This window comes from Hemitrygon akajei, chromosome 5, assembly GCF_048418815.1.
Source record: "Hemitrygon akajei chromosome 5, sHemAka1.3, whole genome shotgun sequence".
Classification (NCBI taxonomy): domain Eukaryota; kingdom Metazoa; phylum Chordata; class Chondrichthyes; order Myliobatiformes; family Dasyatidae; genus Hemitrygon; species Hemitrygon akajei.
The window spans coordinates 50,905,844-50,930,290 of NC_133128.1; the positions used below are offsets into that span (position 1 = coordinate 50,905,844).

General features: G+C 39.8%; 2 protein-coding genes across 14 annotated transcripts in view; one reads left to right on the forward strand and one right to left on the reverse strand.

Moving 5' to 3' along the window:
• The window catches only part of caska (calcium/calmodulin-dependent serine protein kinase a), a 462,337-nt gene that overhangs the window by 182,609 nt on the left and 255,281 nt on the right, over window positions 1-24,447 (forward strand). The window lies entirely within an intron of this gene.
• The window catches only part of gpr34b (G protein-coupled receptor 34b), a 56,121-nt gene continuing 50,952 nt past the window's right edge, over window positions 19,279-24,447 (reverse strand). For both annotated transcript variants that reach the window (XM_073045535.1, XM_073045534.1), the window contains exon 4: window positions 19,279-23,871. In XM_073045535.1, coding sequence (XP_072901636.1) covers window positions 22,831-23,829 — 999 coding nt within the window. In that variant the 5' untranslated portion in view covers window positions 23,830-23,871 and the 3' untranslated portion in view covers window positions 19,279-22,830. The remainder of the gene's footprint in view (window positions 23,872-24,447) is intronic.

Below are 24,447 nucleotides of genomic sequence, written 5' to 3' on the forward strand. Positions count from 1 at the left end.
AAAGTTCACTCTTATGTAAATTAAGTTTATAGCCAGAGACCTGGCTAAACTGGTCAAGAAGTGAAAACATTAGCAGTAAGGATGTAGACGGATTTGAGAGAAAGAGTAATAAGTCATCAGCATAAAGAGAAACTTTATGCTCAGCACCCCCTCTCCAAATCCCGGTCAATTCAGGACAGTTTCGAAATGCTATCGCCAAATGTTCTATAGCCAAATCAAAGAGAAAGGGACATAAGGGGCATCCCTGACGGGTGCCAAGTTTGAGATTAAATACTTGGGATTTCTGAAAATTAGTTAAAACAGAAGCAGTAGGACACAGGTACAGCAATTGGATCCAGGAGATGAAACTTTGGCTGAGGTCAAATTTTTCTAAGACTGCAAAAAGGTAGTTCCACTCTATACAACCAAATGCTTTCTCCGCATCGAGGGAAATAACACATTCAGGAATCCCAGTTGGAGGTGAGTATAAGATATTAAATAAACGCCGAATGTTAACAAAAGGGAGACGGTTTTTAATAAAACCTGTTTGGTCATCAGAGATAATGGAGGGAATAACGGTTTCTAATCTATGAGCCAAAACTTTAGCTAAGATTTTTACATCAACATTGAGCAAAGAAATCGGCCTATACGAGGAACACTCTGTTGGGTCTTTGCCCTTTTTTAATAGAAGAATAATAGATGCCTCATTGAAAGAGGGTGGCAATTTGCCGTAATTAAACGAGTCAGATAATACTGAAAGTAACTGAGGAGAAAGAAGTGAAGAGAATGATTTATAAAATTCTACAGGGAACCCATCAGGTCCAGGAGATTTCCCTGAGGACAGTGCAGAAATTGCAAAAGATATTTCTTCTGATGATATAGGCGCATTGAGTTTGGCTTTGAAATCAGATGAAAGTGAGGGGATATTCAGATTCTGTAAAAATTGATCAACAGAGATATTGTCATTCAAAGATTCAGAGGAATAAAGCCGAGAATAAAATTTTTTAAATGCGTCATTAATTTCTAAATGATCCGATGTAAAGTCTCCGTTCTCCTTCTGGATCTTTGTAATATGTTGTTTGGCTTTGGAACACCTCAGCTGATTGGCTAGGAATTTACCAGACTTATCCCCATGAATGTAAAAGCGACTCTTGCTTTCGAGAAGTTGGCGTTCGACAGGTTGAATAGACAGAAGATTAAATTTAGTTTGGAGTTCAACGCGCTTCTTGTATAATTCAGGGTTCTTAGTTAGAGCATATAGTTGATCCAATTCTTTAATCTGGTTAATGAGGTCTAATCGATCTGCACAGGATCTTCTGTTGAGATTTGCTGTGTAAGAGATTATTTGACCCCTCAGATATGCTTTCATGGCATCCCAGACAATCTGGGATGGCACTTCAGGTGATGTATTAGTGTTAAAATAAAAGGTTATCTGATCCTTAATGAATTTTTAAAAATCATCATCCGATAATAAAGTTGAATCAAACCGCCAGTGTTTATTCCTCTGAGGGAGACCAGGAAAGTTCAGAGAGAGAGTAATTGGGGCATGGTCAGAAATCAGTATACTCTGATAGTCACAAGAGTGGGCAAATGGAATAAGTTGGTTATCGAGTAAGAAATAGTCAGTTCTAGTGAAGGTATTGTTACGTTCCCCAGTAACCGGGTGACTTACCAGCAAAGATAGAGAGGTCCGCTGAAGCCTGGTGCTACTATTTTCAAACGTTTTATTTATAAAGGGGCACAAACGTATGGTTAATACAAAACATTCAGATCATATACATCGTCAAAACTCAATCTAAAGCACAAGTGTAGTAATAATCAATCAAAAATGAGCTCTATCGTTGTCTAGGGGATACTGAGTCCAATGAAATATAAGAGTCACTCAAAGTCTGCAGGCTTCCCCGTTTCGGGAACCGCTGGCATTTCACGTGTTGGAGAGAGAGAAAATGAACACTTGCCCGTCGTCCTTGCGAAGCAAATCCCTGCTGTTAGTTAAAGCGGTTTTTCCTTTTGGGTCCAGCCACAGACTACCGATCTGGAATATAACACACGTGGCTTCCTTCAGAATGGCTTCCCGCTCTGACGGGAAGCACTATCGTGTCTTCTTCGTGTGTCTCCTTGGTGCGTCTGAGGCCCCGCCTCGGCAGCCCACCTTTTATCTGGACTGGCAGGGTTGTAGATGTCAGTCAGGGTGGGGGCGAGGCAATCTTTCCCCCATCACCCATCTCACATTGCCCTGAGGGTTTGCACGTAGGCCAGTTCCTTATTCCACAAAGTTGTCTCCCAAGACAATGGCTATGTCCAAGGCTTTTGTCTTGCTGAGCGACCAGCCCACATTCCAAACCGTAAGGCTCTCTCTCTCTCTCTCTCTCTCTTGCGATTCTCACAAAGGAGGGGGCTGACGTCATGATAGTATGGTGAACGTGAGAAAAAAGAATAATCTCTCTCAGTAGGATGAAGGAAACGCCATATATCAGAGATACCAAAATTAGAGAGAAACGATTGGATAGCTAAGGCAGATTTAGTAGGTGATCTGGTAACAGAGGACGATCGATCCAGATTAGGATCCAACCAACAGTTGAAGTCACCACCCAGTATAAGAGAGTATGAGTTTAAGTCTGGTAGTGAGGAAAAAAACCGTTCAAAAAAGTTAACATCATCAAAGTTGGGGGCATACAGGTTTGTTAGTGCAACTTTAGTGTTATATAGTTTACCAGAAACAATAATAAAACGGCCATTTGTATCAGAAGTTTTATTATGGAGTTCAAAAGGAATATTTGAGTTAATAAGAATGGAGACTCCCCTAGCTTTAGCAGCAAAGGATGAATGAAAATGCTGACCCGCCCACTTTGACAGAAGCCGGGAGTTATCAAAACAACAAATATAAGTTTCTTGAAGGAAAGCAATGTCAGCTTTGAGATGTTTGATATGTGAGAATACCTTCCTCCTTTTAACAGGGTGATTCAATTCCTTTACATTCCAGCTTACGAATTTAAGTGCACTAGCCATTATCAATTACTAATGCATAAAAGGCAGCAGGCATATAAAAAGTCAAGCAGTACAATAGCAGTCTGGGAGCAGAGATGTAAACATAGATTCGTAAAATCAAAACATAAACATGTCCTGAACAATAAAGAAAAACAATAAATACAGTGAGTGATGTTGGAACTGGAAAACACACCCCATCCACACAACCCAAAACTAGACGGCTACCAAAAAAAGCAGCTAGCTCTACCAAAAAAATTAACCCAAATACAACTTCCAGATCTGTGTCATTAACAGCAGTTCCGTATAAATACTAAGCAAATAGTAACTAGTTTATGCACTAGAAAACATAACTACAAATTAGAACATCTTCTGCAGAAATATAAAACTTAATACAGAGAAAATCGGAAGAAAACCAAAACTAACCTACCCGCGAAAAATTATAGAGGAATAAAGTAAGAGAAAGGGGGAAAAAAAGGGGAGGAAGGGGAAAATTATAAATTCAAGAAGAGGTCTTATCAACCATTTACAGAGAGGAGAAAAAAAATCAGAGATTAGAAAAAAGGGTGAAGAAAAGAGAAAAAAATAAATAAATAAATATAAAGAAAATAAAAAATAAATCAGCAATTAAACTGTGAACCAACAGACAGGGAGGCCTTCACTAAAGACTTCAAACCTCCAAAACAAGTTAGAGTTAGTTGTAGAACTCTGTAGATAAATTTATACAAGAATAAGATAGATTACACAAGTACTATTTAAATGTCCATAGGGAAACATTAAGTACAGAATGTCTATTTAAAAAAGACACACCAAATCCAGGGAGAGATTGTCAACAGCCCTTAGAGTTTCAATGAATAATGTCTGAGTGATTCAAGTAAAGTCTGAGTCCAGAAAAAGTAATTTTACTACGAGAAGTACTTATCCACCATTTTAGGAGGTCCGATCGGGTTCCGAAGATAACTGGATAGCCGGAAGACTTGCCACAAATGCTTCAGCTTCCTTCACTGACTTAAACCACTTATATTTTCCAGTATTAAGCTTGATTCGTAGATCGGCAGGAGTGCAAAGAGAGGGTTTAAAACCACGATCAAAAAGCACTTTCATTGCGCCTTTAAACTCAGCACGCATCTTTAAGGTCTGGGGTGCAAAATCTTCCACAAAGCGAATGATTGTATTTTGGAAAGAAAAAGTACCTCTGCGACGTGCCTCCATAATCAGACGATGTTTTACCTGGTATTGGTGAAAGCACAAAATTACCGGTCGCAGGCGGGAGCCCAGAATTCTGGGGGGAACGTAGACCCTGTGTGCCCTTTCGAGCTCAGGCGGGTTCGGAAGCAAATCTTTCCCGAATATCTCACAGAGAAACTCGGCGAAAAACTTCACGGTTGATCCCTGTTCGGTGGCCTCTGACAACCCAAGAATTCGGAGATTGCAGCGTCTGCTGCGATTTTCGAGATCCACCATTTTGGAAAGGAGTTTGTTACATTTTCCCTCTAAGCTGGAGCAGAGAGTCTGAAAGTATCGAACACGACTTTCTAAATCTTCAGAAGTCGAATCGATGCGAGATAAGTGTTCAGCATGTTTGTCCACTCTATCGTTGATCCGATCCAGTTTGGCTTCCAACTGTTTGAAAGCGGTTCTAAATTCCTTTAAAATATCGTCTTGGAGTTGTTCAAGCGCAGCTAGAGTCTCAGCCGAGAGAGCCGGAGCTTCCTTTCTCCCGGATTTAGAACTCTTGCTAGACATTGTAAGGTAGATGTGTTCACAGGCAAGTAAAAGAAACCGAAAAAGTTCCTAACTAAGGTTTAAAAAATTGAGACATTTAGTGCAAAGATAGCGACAATAACGGAACAAATGTTCAGAGCAGCTGAGCAATCGCCATCTTACTGGAAGTCGGATGTTTTTTTTTACACTGTACTCTAGAGGTATCCGGGATGGTGTTTCTGTGGATCATCTCAAGTCTGCCCATTTGGCCCTGGATTCTCCAGTGGAAGTGGCCTCCCACCTACCAGACCTTCTGACATTGACTGTTCTTCCTCCCTGGCACCTGCCTGTGAAGGCAGGAGTAGGTTCATCGCAGTTTTGTGGAACCCTACTCATTTGACTTTGTCTGCTAGGGTGAATTCTGGGGGGCCTGTGTAGGGACTCCTTAATTTCATCATGCAGAGTTCACCCAGACTATTGAGGGTTGAGTTCAGCATGTGTATATGTATGTGTCTGTATTTATATGTGTATGTATACATACACATAGGCACACATAACACACGCACGCACACACATGCGCAAGCGTGCATAATACACACACATACAATGTCGCCATTTGCGGAGTGAATATAGCATACGATGGAAGTCAATTTTTGTTGACATTCCTACAACTTCCTCACCCAGGGTGGTGAGAATGTAGAATGAGCTGCCAGTGGAAGTGGTGGATTTGATTATTAATTTATTTGATTCAGGACAGCATTATGGGCTGAAGAACGTGTTCCTTTTCTATACTGCTTTGTGTTCTATTTAAGAGAAATTTGGATAGGTATATGGAATGGAAGGGTATGGAGAGCTATAGTCCATAAGGTTGATGAGACGAGGCAGATTAATTGTTAGACACAGACAAGATGGGCCTAAGGGCCAAAGACTCTGTGCATATGTCCAAATTTTTTTAATTCTACCCAACTCATCACTTTGGCAGTCGATTCCAGGTACCCACAACCCTCTGTGCAAACTGTGCTCTTCAGATCTTTAAGTATTTCTCCTTTCACCTTAAACTTGTACTCTCTTGCTTTAGATTATCCTGTCCTTGGAAAAACTGATCATCCACCTTGTCCTTGCTCCTCGTGATTTTGTAAGGTCACCCATCTGCCGCCTCAGCTCCAGGGAGAACAGTGGCAGCCTGTCCATTCTCTCTCTATAACTCAACCCCTTCAACATCAGTGACTTTTTCTGCTTAATCACATCCTTCTTCTCGTCTGCTAACCACACCTGCAAAACGGTACGTTAGCTGCAGTCTCTCCAGCATTGTGTACAGCTGGAGCAAGATATTCCAGTTGTTGCAGTCACTCGCCTCCTTCAGGAAGTTATGTACTTGTAACCCTCTGTGTTTCTGTTCAACAAGACTCCAGTGGGCCCTACCATTCACTCCCTATGTCCTGTTCTGGTTTAACTTCCCAAAATGCATCACTTCACACTGAAATAAATTTCATTTGCCATTTCCTTGCCTATTTTCCCAGTTGGTCAATAATATACTGTCTTCTACACCTCCAATTTTGGTGTCTTCTGCCAACAATACTTATGCCATCTCTTAATATTGTTAAACAGTGTACCTCAGTCAGATCCACGTGGCACTCCACTAGTCTCAGGCCTTCACTCTGATAAGCAGCCCATCAGTACAGTGTTTTACTCCTATTTTATATTCAATTGTCTGAATCAGCCTCGATCCCTTATGATCTAACCTTTGGACCATGTGCCCTGCCCTCATCTATCCTTTGGGTCACCTCTTCAAATAAAGTTTCAAATTTGTGTGACAAGATTTCCATCATTCCCAGTCCTACTGACTATTCCTCGTCATTCCTTGCACTTCCAAATACCATTAGAGCCTGTATCTCAGAATCTCCTCTTGTAACTTTCCCACTGCTGGCAGTGGATTCACCAGCCTATAGCCTTGGCTTGTCCTTGCAGCCTTTTTAAGTAAGGCAGGACACTAACCAAGCTCCTGTGTCTGATGCCTCATCCATGGTTAACAAAGGTACAATCATCTCTTTTAGGGAACGCCAAGCAGTGTCTTCCCTTGCTTACCACAATGTCCTAGCACACACTTTGCCAGGTCTTTACCCTCTTCAATATTGCCAATACCTTCTCATTCATTATGTTGATGAATATCATTGTTCTCTTTGCCAATCTAACTGGCTGGTATGAACTTCTCTAAAGTAAAGAGAAGAAATATTCATTTACATCTCGTGTTGCTCCACAAATAGGTGACCTTAAAAGTACTGCACATGTACCACACTTGAGGCTGCTTAACAAGATCAGAGCCCGTAGTATTACAAGAAAGATACTGGCATAGGTAGAAGATTGGCTGACTGGCAGGAGGCAAAGAGTAAGAATAAAGGGGGCCTTTTCTGGTTGGCTGCCGGTGACAAGTGGTATTCTGCAGGGGTCGGTGTTGACACTGCTTCCTTTTATATTATATGTCAGTAATTTGGATGACAAAATTGACGGCTTTGTGGCCAAGTTTGCATACAATAGGAAGATGAAGGGGTAGGTAGTATTGAGGAAGCAGGGAGACTGCAGAAGGGTTTAAACATGAGGAAAATGAGCAAAGAAGTGGCAGATGGAATAAAGTGTTGGGAAGTGTGTGATCATGCACTTTGGTAGAAGGAATAAAGGTGTAGATTATTTTCTAAGTGGAGAACAAATTAAAGAAATCAAAGGTGCAAAGGGACTTGGGAGTCCTTGTGCAAGATTCCCAGAAGGTTAATTTGCAGGTTAAGTGGATGGTGAGGAAGGCAAATGCAATGTTCGCATTCATTTTGAGAAGACGAGAATATAAAAGTAAGGATGTAATGCTGTGGCTTTAAAACTTGGTCAGACCACACTTGGAGTATTGTGAGCAGTTTTGGGACACTTATCTAAGAAAAGATGTGCTGGCTTTGGAGAGGGTCCAGAGGAGGTTTGCCCGAATTATTTTTAGAGATATAGCACAGAATAAGTCCATCGGCATTTGGAGCTGCACCACCCAGCAACCCGACAACCCCAGTTTAACTCTATAATGATCATTTAACCTACCCAGGATGTCCTTGGACTGTGAGAGGAAACCAGAGGAACAGGAGAACATGCATTCCATGGGGAGGACATACAGACTCCTTTCAGAAGATGTCATGTTTGAATTCCAAACACCAACGCTCTGAGCTGTCAAGTGTTACACTTACAGGATTCCAAATATGAAAGGGTTCACATATGAAGAGTTATTTGATAGTTCTGGGCTTGTACTTACTGGAGTTTAGAAGAATGAGGGGGGAAATCTCATTGAAACCTATTGAATGTCAAAAGGCCTTGATAGAATAGATATGGAGAGGATGGGGGAGTTTAGGACTAGAGGACACAGCCTCAGAATAGAGGAATGACAATTTAGAACAGAGATGTGGAATTTCTTTAGCCAGAGCATGGTGAAATTGTGGAATTCATTGCCATAGATGGCTGTTAGAGATCAAGTCATTGGATCTATTTAAGCAGGGATTGATTTGTTCTTGATTAGTCAGGGCATCAAAAGTTATGGGGGGAGGGTAGGCTGGAGAATGGGATGGTTGTTGTTGTTTCTTTCCGTGCCCTGTAGCACATCAGGCGTTAAACTTGCTGTTTCTTTAGCATTTTGTCTTTTTTTTTAACAATGTCAAGTTGCTGGTTCGACGCTCAACCCAGCACAGATGGAAAGTGTGCAAGGAGCCTGCCAGATTTGAGCCCGGGACCATTTGCCTCGAAAGTCTGGTGCAGTCTAGTTTGTTGCCAGCTAGTAAAGAATGGGTTGAGAGATAATAAATCAGCCATGATGGAATGGTAGAGCAAACTTGATGGGCCAAATGGCTTAATTCTGCTCTTATGTCTTATGGTTCTATTCTCTCCAGTTACCCTTCATGTACTGATTTGTTTTTTCTTTTTCTTTATCTCTCAAGGGTATCTTGTGTCCCACGTTTACACCACAGATTTTCTTAACTACACTGCTACATTCCTTGTTCCTCATGGAATTTGCTTGATCACTTCTTACCTATACCTGTCCTATGCCACCTTCTTTTTCCTGATTAGAGCTTCAATATCCCTCATCAACCAGGGTTCCGTAATCTTGCCAGCATTGATCTTCTCTCTGCAAAGAACATTTTGGCCCCAAGCTCTTCATCTCTCATTTGCAAAGCCTTCTACTTCCTAGATATCCCTTTATCTATAAGCAGTCTCTCCCAATTAACCTTTGCCCATTCTGGTCTAATGCCTTACACATCAGGGGTGTGCACATCAGGTGATGGGGACAGGTAGGAGATATGCGGAACATGTTTTTTTTACACAGTGCAGATGCCTAGAATAGGCTGCAGGTAAGATGGTTGTATTTAAGAGGACATTGGAAGCTGCCCCCCAGTCTTGCAGATGTGAATGCCTGTGTGCCATCTTTAAACTATTATAACTACAGAGCAAAGTGAAAGATCTTGCATTAGATTAACTTGCAACTAACTGCTCAGCATCTGCTGAAGTTTTTCATGACAAAGCCTCTAATTGTACATCAAACATAGCTCTATTGTCTCACAATTGTCTCATATGGAGCCAGTGATCATTAATGGAGAATGTGTGGAGCAGGTTAAGACCGACAAGTATCTGGGAGTACAGTTAGACGAGAAGCTAGACTGGACTGCCAACACAGATGCCTTGTGCAGGAAGGCACAGAGTCGACTGTACTTCCTTAGAAGGTTGGCGTCATTCAATGTTTGTAGTGAGATGCTGAAGATGTTCTATAGGTCAGTTGTGGAGAGCGCCCTCTTCTTTGTGGTGGCGTTATGGGGAGGCAGCATTAAGAAGAGGGATGCCTCACGTCTTAATAAGCTGGTAAGGAAGGCGGGCTCTGTCGTGGGCAAAGTACTGGAGAGTGTAACATCGGTAGCAGAGCGAAGGGCGCTGAGTAGGCTACGGTCAATTATGGAAAACCCTGAACATCCTCTACATAGCACCATCCAGAGACGGAGAAGCAGTTTCAGCGACAGGTTGCTATCGATGCAATGCTCCTCAGACAAGATGAAGAGATCAATACTCCCCAATGCCGTTCGGCTTTACAATTCAACCGCCAGGAGTAAGATATGTTTAAGTGCCGGGGTTAGGACTCAATGTATTTAAGTAAACTACTTAAGAACTTTTTAAAAGCTATTATTAATGCTTTTTGAGAGGGTGATTTTAGTTGCATATCATATTTTTACTGAGTTAAGTATTGTATGTAATTAGTTTTGCTACAATAAGTGTATGGGACATTGGAAAAAATGTTGAATTTCCCCATGGGGATGAATAAAGTATCTATCTAATAGCTCGTTTCTTTTTAAATCTTTGCTCTGAGATTGATTGGTAGAACTTCAATAGTTAGGACATAGAAAGTAAGCTCATCTTGCTCTCAGCTCTTTTACATTCTTTAAAATGTCTTAATCCTCATTTAGAGTGCCTGTAAAAAGTATTCACTTCCCGTCCCCCCAGAAGATTTAATGTTTTGTTTTACAACATTGAATCACAGTGGATTTAATTTGTCTTTTTTGACGCTTGTCAACAGGAAAGACTGTTTTGGGTCAAAGTGAAAGCAGATCTCTACAAGGTGATCTAAATTAATTTAAAATATAAAACACAAAATAATTGATTGCATTTATTCGCCACCCCCCCCCTTTAATATGACACACCAAATCATCACTGGTGTAGCCAGTGGGTTTTAGAAGTCACATAATTGGTTAAATGGATATCACTGTGTGCATTCAAGGTGTTTCAATTGATTGTAGTAAAAATTTACCTGTATTGGGAAGGTCCAACTACTGCTGAGTCAGTATCCTGACAAAGATTACATCATTAAGGCAAGAACACTCCAAGCATTCCACAAAAAGGTTATTGAAAAGCACAAGTCAGGAGAAGGATACAAAAAAATTTCCAAGTCACTAAATATCCCTTGGAGTACAGCTGTGTCAGTCATCAAGAAATGGAAAGAATATCGCACAGCTGTATATCTTCCTAGAGCAGGCTGTAATCAAAAACTGAGTGACCATGCAAGAAGGGGAACAGTGAGAGAGGCCACCAAGAGACTTGTGACAATTCTGGAGGAGTTACAAGCTTCAGTGGCTGAGATGGTAAAGACTGCATACAACAATGAATGCAGCAAAATACAGGGCAATCCTGGGTGGAAAATCTGATGCAATTTGCAAGAGAACTGCAACTTGGGAGAAGATTTATTTTCCAGCAAGACAATGATCCCAAGCATAAAGCCAAAGCTACACAGGAATGCTTAAAACAACAAAGTTAATGTCCTGGAGTGGACAAGCCAGAGTCCAGACTTCAATCCAATTGAGAACTTGTGGCTGGACTTGAAAAGGGCTGTTCAGTCATGATCCCCATGCAATCTGACAGAGCTTGAGCAGTTTTGTAAAGAAGAATGGGGGAAATTGCAGTGTCCAGATGTTCAAAGCTGATAGAGACCTATCCACACGGATTCAAGGCTGTAATTGCTGCAAGAGGTGCATCTACTAAATATTGGCTTGAGGGGGGTGAGTAATTATGCAATCAATTATTTAGTGTTTAATAATTAATAAATTTAGACGAATTTGTAGAAATTTGTTTTCACTTTGACACAAAAGTCTTTTCTGTTGATCAGGGTCAAAAAGCCAAATTAAATTCACTGTGAAACAATAAAACATGAAAACTTCCATGGTGGGGGGTGGTGAATACCTATTATAGGCACTGTTTAGAACCTCTGGCCTTTTTATCTCCTTAAGGAGGTAGATGAGGCTCCTTTGAAATGTACATAATCATAGAACTGTACAGCATAGGAACAGGCCCTTTGGGTCACAATATCTGTGCTTGGGCAAGATGCCAAATTAAACTAATCCCTTTTCTTCCCCCTGCAAAATGTCCACATCCTTCCATTCTCTGCACTTTCACGTGTCTGCCTAATACCTCCTTTCTTGAGTGACGCTATTATATCTGCTTCCACTACCACAGCTGCCACCACATTCCACTCTATTTATATAAAAAACTTGCCCGTACATCACTTTTGTACCTCCCCATCTCACCTTAAAATTACCGTAGATGTCGGATTATAAGCCGCTACTTTTTTCCCACATTTTGAACAGCTTTGAACACTGCGGCCTTTACTACGGTGCGGCTAATGCATGATTTTTTTTCATGCCGCCAAAAACATTTTGCCTCGTAACAGTAGACCAATAAAATTGATGAGTAGTTCAGAGGTCCAATGAAATTGTACGATAAATCAAGCACACTTTCACAATTAAATTATTGTAAATCAGTCATTTGTACTCACCCTCATCAACATGGAAAACACTCGAAGAAAAGCATTGTGCTGCCTTTATGGCAGTTATTTAGTTTATAATATTTTCGCTTAGTAATTCATTTGTTAGTAATTTCTAAGTTAGAAGTGTTTTAACTATATTTGTTTTCTGTACTACATCGCGGGATGCTATGATGTCACACCCGGTTTCGCCGCGTCTTGTGGGAAATACCGGTTTGCGATAAACGGGAAGGTGGGGGGGCGAGCGGCATTGGATCTGAGCGAACGCTGCTTTTAAGTTAAAGGCGATCAATAACTTTTCCTGGTAGGCTGCAGTATATATATTTTTTACCAGTCGTTAGGAGATATTGGAATGTTGTTCAGTAAAAAAGTATACGCAACGTATATTTAAAAGTAGCCGCGTTACAGGCACGGTTCGAAAAAAAGCATTTGCAATATGTATTTGTTTATGTTACCATATGGATTTAATTAAAAGTTAAAAAATCCTCACGTGTAATATCTTTCTGTGTAAATATCTCATATTACAACGTGGGACACCTGCGGCCTAAAATCCGGTGCGGCCTGTACAAGTACAAAATTGATTTTCTTTCTAAAATTAGAGCCAACGGCTTTTAATCAGGTGCGCTCTGTAGTGCGAAATCTACGGTATGTCCTTTAGTATTCACCCTAAGAAAAAGGTTCTGACTGTCTAGCCACTCTGTGCCCTCCTCGTCTCACTTAATTTTATGAAGTTCTATTTGGTCTCTCTTCAGCCTCGTGCTCCAGGAAAAACAATCCTGTTTGGCCAGTCTCTTCTGACTCTGGTCTTTTCCCTCTAGCAGTGAAGGCAAGGGCGCTATACAACATCTTTACCATTCATAGACCAATTTGGCATGGATGCAGGCCCTTTGGCCCAACAAGTCCATGCTGACCACCCAGTTAATACCAATTTCTTTGGATTCGGCCCATATTCCTCCGAGACCCACCTCTCCATGTTACCTATTCATGTGTTTTTTTAAATGATACTATTGTACCTTCCTCAACCACTTCCTCTGGCAGCTCATTCCATATTCTCGCCACCCATTGCATGAAAAAAGTACCTCCCCCCATGTGGGTTGCCCTTTTTAAATCTTTTTCCTCACGTCCTAAATTTGTGTTCCCTTGTTTTGGGCTAGCCTGGGATAAGACTGCATTCACCTTATCTATGCCTTTCATAATTTTAAACATTTTTAGAAGATCATCCCTCATTGTGCTACATTTCAATGAATAAAGAACTAGCCTGGCCAACCTTTCCCTATGTCAAGCCGCCTAGTCTTGGCAACATCCTCTCAAATCTTTTTTGTGGAAATATGTCGATCAGCCACTGTAAGGATTTGGCACTTGTCTGTGATACACCATATTTCTCTCAAGCAATTCACCATTATCTATAAATATCAAAGACACAACAGAAGTTATTCATCTTCATCTGGGTCAACAAAAAACTGCAATTTATGAGCTGGAAATGCTGGGAGCACTCAGGTCAGGTGGTATGTGAGGAAGGAGAAACAGAGTTAATGTTTCAAGTCAAAGACCTCTTGTCAGAATACTTGATTTCCAGCATCTGAGGTTTTGATTTTTTTTTACTTGGTCTTTCTACTAAATCAAATGCCACACATTTTTAGCTCAGCCTGGATACTTGGAAAGATTTCTTTCAATGGTGTCTTATCCTTTCTTCATAATGAATGTTGACAGATTTCCATCAATAATGATTTTCAAAATAATTTTTTTCATCAAACCGTTCCTGATGTTTACGGATATCACTGTGGTCTGTGTCTGTGCAGCAAACCCCAGCAAGTTTCAATGCCATGAAATATGTACTCGCAGCTCATATCAAGCTGTCCATAGCTCAGCATAATATGGAAATAACTCTGAAATGACTTCCATGGACTCTGTCTATACTTCTCACTGTCTCAGTAAAGCAGCTAGCATAATTGAAATTGAAGATCCCACCCACTGTGGACTTAATCTCTTCTCTTCTTTTCCCCTTTGCAACCCCCCCTCCAACTTGGGCAGAAGAATACATAAGCCTGAAGGTGCATACATATCACCAGGGGCAAGAACTGCTGCTATCCCACTGCTATAAGACTATTGAACAGTTTCTCAGTGCCATAAAATGGACTCTTAATCTCAGTCTACCTCAGTAATACTATCCACCTTAATTTCTACCTGCACTACACTTTATCTGTAACACTATTATACACTGTTAATTGTTTCATCTTGTACTACCTCAATGCACTGCTGTAATCAATTGATCTGTATGAACACAATACAAGGTAAAATTTTCACTGAATCTTTGTACATGTAGCAATAATAAATAATTTTAGTTTTGAGAAGTCGTTGCACATAGTTTTCATCTTCATCTAACATCACCACCATCATCTTTAGTTTCTCTGTATTCATTTCCGGATGTACTTCAGCCCTGGGACAACCTCTGATGGAACTGGAATGAAAAACCACTCATTACTTTCAGGATCCATTCACTTTCTCCAAGTTGGTCAGGAGAAAGATTGAATGGCAGTGCTGGAACACAGGTGTGTACAGGATGTTCAGTAGTTGCCCAACTGCTCAAGGATAGTTTTGGTGATAAGACCATGTTCAGCATATTACCTTAAGAACCAGTTGGTTTGCAAGTGTAATTGCCAGTGTACTATTTGTTAATAATGCAGCACTAAGTCTAATGGACCAACATCACCTTTAAACTATCCAGAATAATGAATTTGTCATTCTCTGGTATCTAACATTTATGCTGTCAAGCCTTCAGAAAAGCTACTTCAGGTAGTTGTGGTCAGTGCATAAGAAAGACAGACATACTTTATTGATCCCGAGGGAAAATGGGTTTCGTTACAGCCGCACCAACCAAGAATAGTGAAGAAATATAGTAATATAAAACCATAAATAATTAAATAATAATAAGTTAATCATGCGAAGTGGAAATAAGTCCAGGACCAGCCTATTGGCTCAGGGTGTCTGACACTCCGAGGGAGGAGTTGTAAAGTTTGATGGCCACAGGTAAGAATGACTTCCTATGACGCTCAGTGTTACATCTCGTTGGAATGAGTCTCTGGCTGAATGTACTCCTGTGCCTAACCAGTACATTATGGAGTGGATAGGAGTCATTGTCCAAGATGACATGCAACTTGGACAGCATCCTCTTTTCAGACACCACAGTCAGAGAGTCCATTTCCACCCCCACAACATCACTGGCCTTACGAATGGGTTTGTTGATTCCGTTGGTGTCTGCTACCCTTAGCCTGCTGCCCCAGCACACAACAGCAAACATGATAGCACTGGCCACCACAGCCTCGTAGAACATCCTCAACATCATCCAGCAAATGTTAAAGGACCTCAGTCTCCTCAGGAAATAGAGACGGCTCTGACCCTTCTTGTAGACAGCCTCAGTGTTCTTTGACCAGTCCAGTTTATTATCAATTCGAATCCCCAGGTAATTGTAATCCTCCACCATATCCACACTGACCCCTTGGATGGAAACAGGGGTCACCAGTGCCTTAGCCCTCCTCAGGTCCACCACCAGCTCCTTAGTCTTTTTCACATTAAGCTGCAGATGATTCTGCTCGCACCATATGACAAAGTTTCCCACCGTAGCCCTGAACTCAGCCTCATCTCCCTTGCTGATGCATCTAACTATGGCTGAGTCATCAGAAAACTTCTGGGTTGTTTGTAGAAAACCAAGGGTTGTGAGACATTTTCCTGCAGTATTAACTTTGTTGCCATTAGCTAGTGATTGATAATTAATCCTAAAGTTCCTCTGCCATACTGGACTCTAAAGAGAAATGGTCAACATTTCAGGTCTATAACCCTTAATCAGATGAAAGAACTTCAACCTGAAATGTTAACTGTTTCTTTTTTTCCACAGATGCTGCCCGTTGCTGAGGATTTCCAGCATCTTCTGTTTTATTTCAGATTCCCAGCATCTGTAGTTTCTTTTGTTTTCATTGGGATCTCATTATTCCTCTTCATACAAGCCAGTCCAGATCGAGTAAAATTAGCAGCATATGCTTAAGGTAAAACTTCGTGCTGCAACACATCTGTTTAGTTCTTTGTCAGTCAATGTATTTCAGTAATCACCTCGGTTTTTGTGATACCAGTCTTTACTAAAACAGAGGCAAAGAAAGATGTAATTAGGATTTTGGATAGGATAGCAATTGATAAAAAGGGAGTATTGAAAATGTGAGCTCCAATTCTCCTGAAACTGTTGCTTGATCCTGATGGGATGCATCCCAGGCTGCTGAAGGAAATGGAGGAAATTGTTGAAGCCCAAAACATTTTGTTTAATTATTACATCTTAAACATTGTAAAGTTCAGAGTAAGTTTATTATCAAAGTATATATATGTCACTATATAGCCAGCTGGTGGCGCAGTGGCATTAGCGCCGGGCTTCGGAAGCGAAGGCTCCCAAGTTCGAAACCATTGGGGGCCTCCTCCCCGGAACACACTTCCCATATGCGCCGGCTTGAGCGCTGAGCGAGCCACTCAGCCTCGTAAAAAAAAAAACACTGGTCGAGTCAGGAACGTTCATACCGTGACCCAGTTGGTTCGACAGGAGACCAATCCTGACACTACGCACCAGACAAGAATGGCTGACTGTCTGGTGTGACAAGCTATGAATGAACGAAATGGCACTGTATACTTTCCTGGGATTTATTTTCTTGCAGACATTTATAATAAATACAAGGAAACATGATAGAACCAATGAGAAACTGCATGTAAAGATGGACAAGCAACCAACGTGCAAAAGCAAACAAATTGTGTAAATAAAAAAATAATAAATATTGAAACATGTAGAACTGATAAATATCGATAATTGCACCACAGATTTAATGGATCTGTGCTTGTAAATCTGTTTTGTTTCAAATTTAGCTGAAATCTGAACTAACTGGGAATAGAATTTTATGAACTTTACTCGACAACTCCTAGAAAAGGAGTTGTCTTAGTGCTAAGAACACTAAGAAATAATGATGCCTGAATTAGTTTCATTAAACTATAGATTAAATATTAACTTGTCATACGTGCATCAGAACATACAGTGAAGTGGGCTATTTTGCATCAACCACCAACACAGCCCACAAATGTTGTCAAGCTTCAGGCACCAACATAGCATTCCACAACTAAGATGTCTGTCTTTGGAATCTGAGAGGAAACTTAAGCATCCAGAGTAAACCCATGTGGAGAATGTACAAACTTCTTACAGACAGCAGTGGGAATTCAACCCTGATCGCTTGCGCTGTGAACTGTTACGCTGGCCACTGTTACGCTGGCCACTACACTCCCGTGCCACCCTTTTCTCTTGATCTTCTTGTGTTCTCTCTCTTTAGGAATAATAAACAAACTTTGTTTTGCCAAATAAAGAAATGCAATCCTGCAATGTGCAAACAATTGTTTATTAATATCTGAATTATAATTAGTAACACCAAAACTTGATACAAAGGATAAGTTTGGTTAACTAACAAATAATCATACTGTTTTGTACAGAGGCAGTCTTATTGTTTTATAATAATTCAAAATCAACTTATTTAATCAGTCCAGATCAGTGTAGAAAATGTTATAACTGATAAAAACTTTCACTTCCAAAATCACTTTTCACATGTCAGGAGCCATCTCTTACGTAAGGCAGGCATCAACACTGAAATTAACCATCACATTCAAAGTTGAAGATTGGAGACCTGCCCCAGAACTGGTCTCACAGGCAACAGTAAACATCTAATGTCTCCCTCTGCTTTTGTTACTGAGACCTGGACTACCTAAAGCAGGCAGCTCAAAGAACTTGAAATAGAACCTAATACCGTCAGTGCAAAATCCACTTAGTTGACCGGAAAGATGTATCCGTGTCACACCTACCCCAAATATCCCCAGCATAGCAGGTCTAATTATACCTAGTGGACTTGTTGGACAATTTGGTTAGGACACCTTGGTTGCATGTCTGATGGGCACTCTGTTTTTTACTTTCACGTAAAAGTGATTACCTGCTGGATAGAGGAAATGAAACCAGGATGCCTTGGAAAAAGTGCAACTTTCACATTAGTTATACGGAATTGTTAGACTATAAGAGCTCACATTAGGGAGGATTATTTGGAACGATATTGAGAAACTATCTGTGGAATAAGTGTGCAAAAGTCATGATAGGGCAAACTACCCTATCATCTGCTCTGTTGGGCGTCTGCTGTCCTATCTGATAAAGTCTATAGTCCCAACACAGACCTCATCAATCATTTCAGAACTCACAAAACTAGAACAGAAGCAAGTCAGCCTCAATCAAACAATAAGATAAAGTATCGCCATCAAACAGTAATGTGAGAATGACTAGCTGCTCTGCTTTAGTAATGTTTGAGGAACAGTCACTGGCCAGGGCACCAGAGCCAACCTTTTCTCCTCAAAATAATGCTTTAGAATATTTTTTATTGGTCTAATATTGGTTTTTTACATGGTCTAATACTCTCTCATTGCTGCATTGGAGTGTCGGCCTCAGTGATTAGAGTGGAATACGAACTCACAAGTTCGTATTCCACAGTTGACAGAATTAATAAAATATTAACAATTCAATAAACACACACAAAATGCTGGAGGAACTCAGCAGGCCAGGCAGCGTCTATGGAAAAAAGTACAGTCAACATTTCAAGCTGAGACCCTTCATCAGAACTGGGGGAAAAAAAGATCATCTTGTATATGGGGTGAAAGCACTGAAGTGACTCAACAATGGGGGAGGGGGTTCTCCAAAGATAGATGCCAGATTTTACAATTCTGATTTTTGACTTGGCAACAGTTCTTGAATTTGCTGTTTGCCTGGAAATAAGTCCGAAACAAAATTTGTCTGGGTCATCCTGATTAATTGTGTGGCATAAGGATATTGTCATTGAAGTTAAATGTCTCCCAATTGTTCATAAATACACTTAGCAACTGAATCTCCACAGCACTCCTAGATAGAGAATTCCAAAGATTCACTAGATAAAGAAATTTCTTCCCATGTCAGTCCTGAATAGCTAAATCTCTATTTTGCAACATTGACCTAAAGTTTAGATTCTTCAGGGGAATCTCAGCATTCCTACATTTATCTTATTAAGTTCCACAAGAATTTTGTAAGTTTCTATAAAATCGCCTCACTTCGTCCACTGAGTCTCTTTCCTCTGAAGACATACAATTTCCTAGCAATCAACCTGATGATCCTTCACTTCTGTATTCCAATTATGTGCTTCAGAAGCTGATAAACAGACAGGCACAGTATATATGTGTGTGTGTGTGTGTGTGTGTGTATATGTATATATATATATATATATATATATATATATAGAGAGAGAGAGAGAGAGAGAGAACGAGAACTTGCATTAATATTCTTTTGTTTGTAGCCCAACATACTTTTTGCCTTTTTAATTCGTTGCTGAAGCAGCATATTAAACTTTCAGAAATTTGTCCTTTGCAACAAGGTAAGTGTCTAATTATTCCTTTCCACCACAAATACAGGGAGTACAAATTTCACTTCATGAAATTCTCCCATAAATTTTAATTTCTTTTCAAAAGAGGGAAGTTAATTACTGTAATGCAAACATCTTCTGGATTTATGGAATAGAGATAGCAGCTACCGGTAGTTAATTCAAAGGTAAACACAAACTATACTGCAGATGCTGTGGTCAAATCAAGACATACAAACAAGCTGGATGAACTCAGCAGGTCGGGCAGCATCCGTTGACTGCTTATTTCAACGGATGCTGCTGGACCTGCTGAGTTCATTCAGCTTGTTTGTACGTCTTAGTTCAAAGGTAAACTAGTCTTCAGAAAGATGGTTTACATGCAACCCATAATCAAACTGGTACATGGTATTTAAGAACATAGCTACATGCTCACAGCCAGAAGGCAACATTTGCTTTGGAAACTGCCAAGGCAAATCTCTACTATTGACACTTTTACACTGTATACTTTTTGTATATTTATAAAAAAATAATGTATCTATTGATACTTTGAAACTGACCATTTGAACAATTATACCAGTGGCTAAGAAGAGTAGTGTGAGTTGCCTTAATGATTATCGTCAAGTAGCACTCAGATATACAGTGATGAAGTGCTTTGAGAGGTTGGTCATGGCTAGAGTCAACTCCATCTCAGCAAGAACCTGGATTCAGCAATTTGCCTGTCGCCACAGTTGGCTTATGGCAGCCACAATCTCTATAACTCTTCACATGGCCTTGGACAACACAAACACCTCTGTCAGGATGCTTGCTCAGTGTTTAAAACCATCATTCCCACAGTTCTGATCAATAAGTTACAGAACCTGGGCCTCTGTGCCTCCCTCTGCAATTGGATCCTCAGCTTCCTAACCGGAAGACCACAGCTGTGCGTATCTCCTCCTTGCTGACCATCAACACTGGCGCACCTCGGGTGTGTGCTTAGCCACTGCTCTATTCCCTCTATACCCATGACTGTCTGGCTGGGTAGCTCTATTGCCATCTATAAATTTGTGATAATACAGCTATTGTTGGTAGAATCTCAAGATGGAGATGAGAGGGTATACAGGAGTGAGATATACCAGCTAGTTGACTGGTGTCGCAGCAACAACCTTGCACTCAACATCAGTAAGACGAAAGAGCTGATTGTGGACTTCAGGAAAGGTAAAATGAGGGATCAGAAGTGGATAGAGTGAGCATTTTCAAGCTCCTGGGTGTCAAGATCTCGGGATCTAACCTGGTCCCAACATCAATGCAGCTATAAAGGAGGCAAGACAGCAACTATATTTCATTAAGAGTTTGAAGAGATTTAGTTTGTCACCTAAAACACTCAAAACTTCTGTACTGTGGAAAACATTCTGATACACGGCATCACTGTCTAGGGTGGGGGGTGGGGAGAGGGCTACTGCACAAAATAAGCTACAGAAAATTGTAAAATTAGTCAGCTCCATCTTGGCTACCAGCCTCTGTAGTATCCAAGACATTTTCAAAGAGTGGTGTCTCAGAAAGGCAATGTCCATTATTAAAGACCCCCATCACCCAGGGCATGCTCTCTTCTCATTGTTACCATCATGAAGGAGGTACAGAAGCCTGAAGGTGCACACACACGTTGATTTAGGAACATTCTCTTCCCCTCTGCCATCCAATTTCTAAGTTGACATTGAACCCATGAACATTACCTCACTTTATTTTAATATATATCATTTCTGTTTTTGCACTATTTTTAATTCTACTATTTGATATACATATATACTTACTACCATTGATTTACTTATTTTTCCTTCTATATTATCATGTGTTGCATTGTACTGCTACTGCTAAGTTAACAAATTTCATGACACGTGCCAATGATAATAAATCTGATTCTGATGTGTGACAGTCTATTGTAACTATACAAGGGGGGAAAAGAAATAAGTGATAATTTTAGTCCGCCCTTATTAATGTTTCTTGTTAGTAAATATTAGAAATATCAGTTTGGGGACTGTTCCCAAGATGCAACCCTTGCATAACCTGGAGACTGAATCTTAAAAATTCAGTGTCACCATATTCATATATTGAATGTTATGCACGTAGTAATCCAAACATTTTCAGATGTCTCTTCCTCAATTTATTGCCATATTTTATGCTTCAGTTTGTGTCATTGGAAAACAAGCTTTCAATATGAATTGCAGCCGTAAGAATAACTATTAATATCACAAAGTGAAATAGATTTGATAGAGCTCTATCTGCATCTGTAATCCTGTATCCTGCATCCTGTAATCGTTAAATGTCCAAACTTCTATTATTCGTTCATGCCAATTTCACTTTTCAAATCATGTCTCGGAGCAAAAATATTCATTTCATTCGTAGAACATGTCCATCACTGGCAAGGCTACCATTTATTGATGATCCCCAATTTCCGTGAGAGTATTTCACTGAACTTCCAAATTGAACCATTTCAGTCAAGTAGTTAGATGGAGTTGCATATTTTTGATAATGGTGGCCGTGAAGTAATGATCTTTCCAAAATTGTATGAAGGGTGACTTAAGGAGAATCAAAAATTTCTGTGCGCCTGTTAGTTTTGTCTCTGTGGATGTTACAGCTTGGAGTTTGAAAATTAATGTTTAATATGATGAATATTTATCAGTAAGGAATGTTTCTTTGGCCAGCATGGCTTCTAACTTTAGCTCACCTCCAGGCAGATGAGAGTAATTCATCTTATTCCACTTCAATTTTGTAGGTATGAAAAGACTTAAGAAGTCAGGGTGAGTTACTCACCACAAAATGCCATGCCTTTGATCTTCTTTTGTAACCATTGTTTCTTACGTAGTTGTTTCTAGTCAATAAAGCTCCCAATTGATGATGATTAGGAGGCAGAGAAGGGTCTAATGATGATGCAAATGATTGTTAGTAAGCGATGGTTAGATTTCCTCTTGTTGGAGATGCATGCTGTCCATCGTTGATGTGACTGTGAGTGTTACTTGCCTTGTCATGCTTGCTGAAGTGTTGTCCAAATCCTGGTACGGACCACTTTGTTATCAAAGAAGTTGTGAATGATCTTCCTTGCATCAATAGTTTTATTGATTAACAGGTTCTATGACTGCAGAACTGTAATTCCAAACTTATTTGCATAGTATTTATGCTTCTTTCTGGGTTTAGTAGAAGTATATTCTAGCAGACTTTGCTTGAAAAAGCCAAGCTTTCAGTTTCTTGGTATACTCGTTAAAATATTATGTTACTCCATTTTAAGCACATGCAAGCTGGTTAATTTATTGATTTGTAACTTCAGAAATCCAAAATATTTTTGGGCATGTTGTTAAATATACCAAACAAATGCCATTGTATATCTATTTTAAACAATACCATGAGTATCAAGGATCAAAGAAACTACAGCTTTTATGTGGTTTCACTTCTTGAATCTTTCTGAAGTTTTCCATCAATTAAGCTCAATATAGTTTTTCTAACTGTCTTGGAGAGTAGAAAATACATTATTGGATCCAGGCAACTGTTGAAAGCAGATAACAAAAGTGATATTTCATTTGCTTTATTTGCTGTGTTTTTCCAGTAACAGTTTCCTTGCTGGAGCTGAGATGCAATGTAAAAGAAGCGGGAGATGTGAAATGGGACGAAACAGATGGTAAAAATGAAGGGAATAATGAATGTTTTCATTACAACATTGTTGAAAACTTTCTTGTTGGACAATTCAGGCTTTTCTCTACTGAGATTAGAAAGCCTTCTTGCAATCTTTGCATATGAAATAATGAGGAGAAAGAAGACAATCCAAAAAACGAATACAATGACAAGATTGATGATTACTTCTGAATGTTGTTTTTCTCTATAATGGAAGCACTTGTTGAAATTATTGGTTGTTCTGCTCTTCCAAAGCTCTATTATACCAATCAGAATGGAGACAAACCAGATCATGCCACAAGTCTTACAACTTATGTGGACATCTTGTAGTTTATAGTGCTGCAATGGCTTTATTATTTTTAAGTACCGATCTATACTGATGAGTCCCAAAAGTACGATGCTAACATACATATTCAAATAAAACAAAATGCCTATGGCTCTGCAGAACTTGTTTCCTAATACCCATTGGTCATGATTTGCATGGTAAGCTATTCTGAAAGGTAGGCAGACAATTAAGAGGAGGTCTGCAATTGCCATATTGATCAGATAGACATGAATGGAGTTTTTTTTAGTTTGTATAATGAAAAACACTAACAGTGCTGAAACATTGCTTATCAGTCCTGTTAAGAATATAAAGGAGTACATTATTGGTAAAAAAACCATTAGAAAATCCTGGTTTATGCTGCAGTTCTGGCTCATATTGGCTTCCATCGTTCCTTCATTTCCTGGCGGCCTGTAGCTCATTGACTGATTGGCAATTGTCATATTTTCAGCTGGTGATTATGACTCAGTATAATCTTTGTATTTCTGCAATAAAATAGCATCTCTTAGCATAGTTTTTAAAAGAGATTAAATACATTCATAAGCACATTCTGCAGATGCTGGAAATCAAAGCAATGCACACAATATGCAGGAGGAACACAGGTCAGGCAGCATCCATGGAAATGAACAGACAGTTCACGTTTCAGGCTGAGACCCTTCTTCAGGAGCTTCATCATAGTTAAATTTATAAAATGTCTTTATTAAGCCAGTTATGGTTATCTGTCAAATTGAATATATAGTAGTGGATATGTAGGAGGACTAAAGTATCAGTTTTTGTAAAAATAGATAAAAGTTCATTTTATTGATGCTAATTCTATTCCTTTTCCACGCTAATTACCTCAGCAGAATCTGGTAGTGCAGTGTCCCATGAATAAAGACCAGGAATTGGAAGAATGGAAATCTGCACCCAACAAGCAGGGTTTTAGAATGACATATTGACGTACAGAATGTTATGAATCTGGTTGTTATTAAGCAGATTGTGAGCTTCAGAGTCAAAATGTCACATTGAGTTTATGATACAGTGTTTGTATCAGCAATGTGGGGATCTAGCTTAAAAAGTGG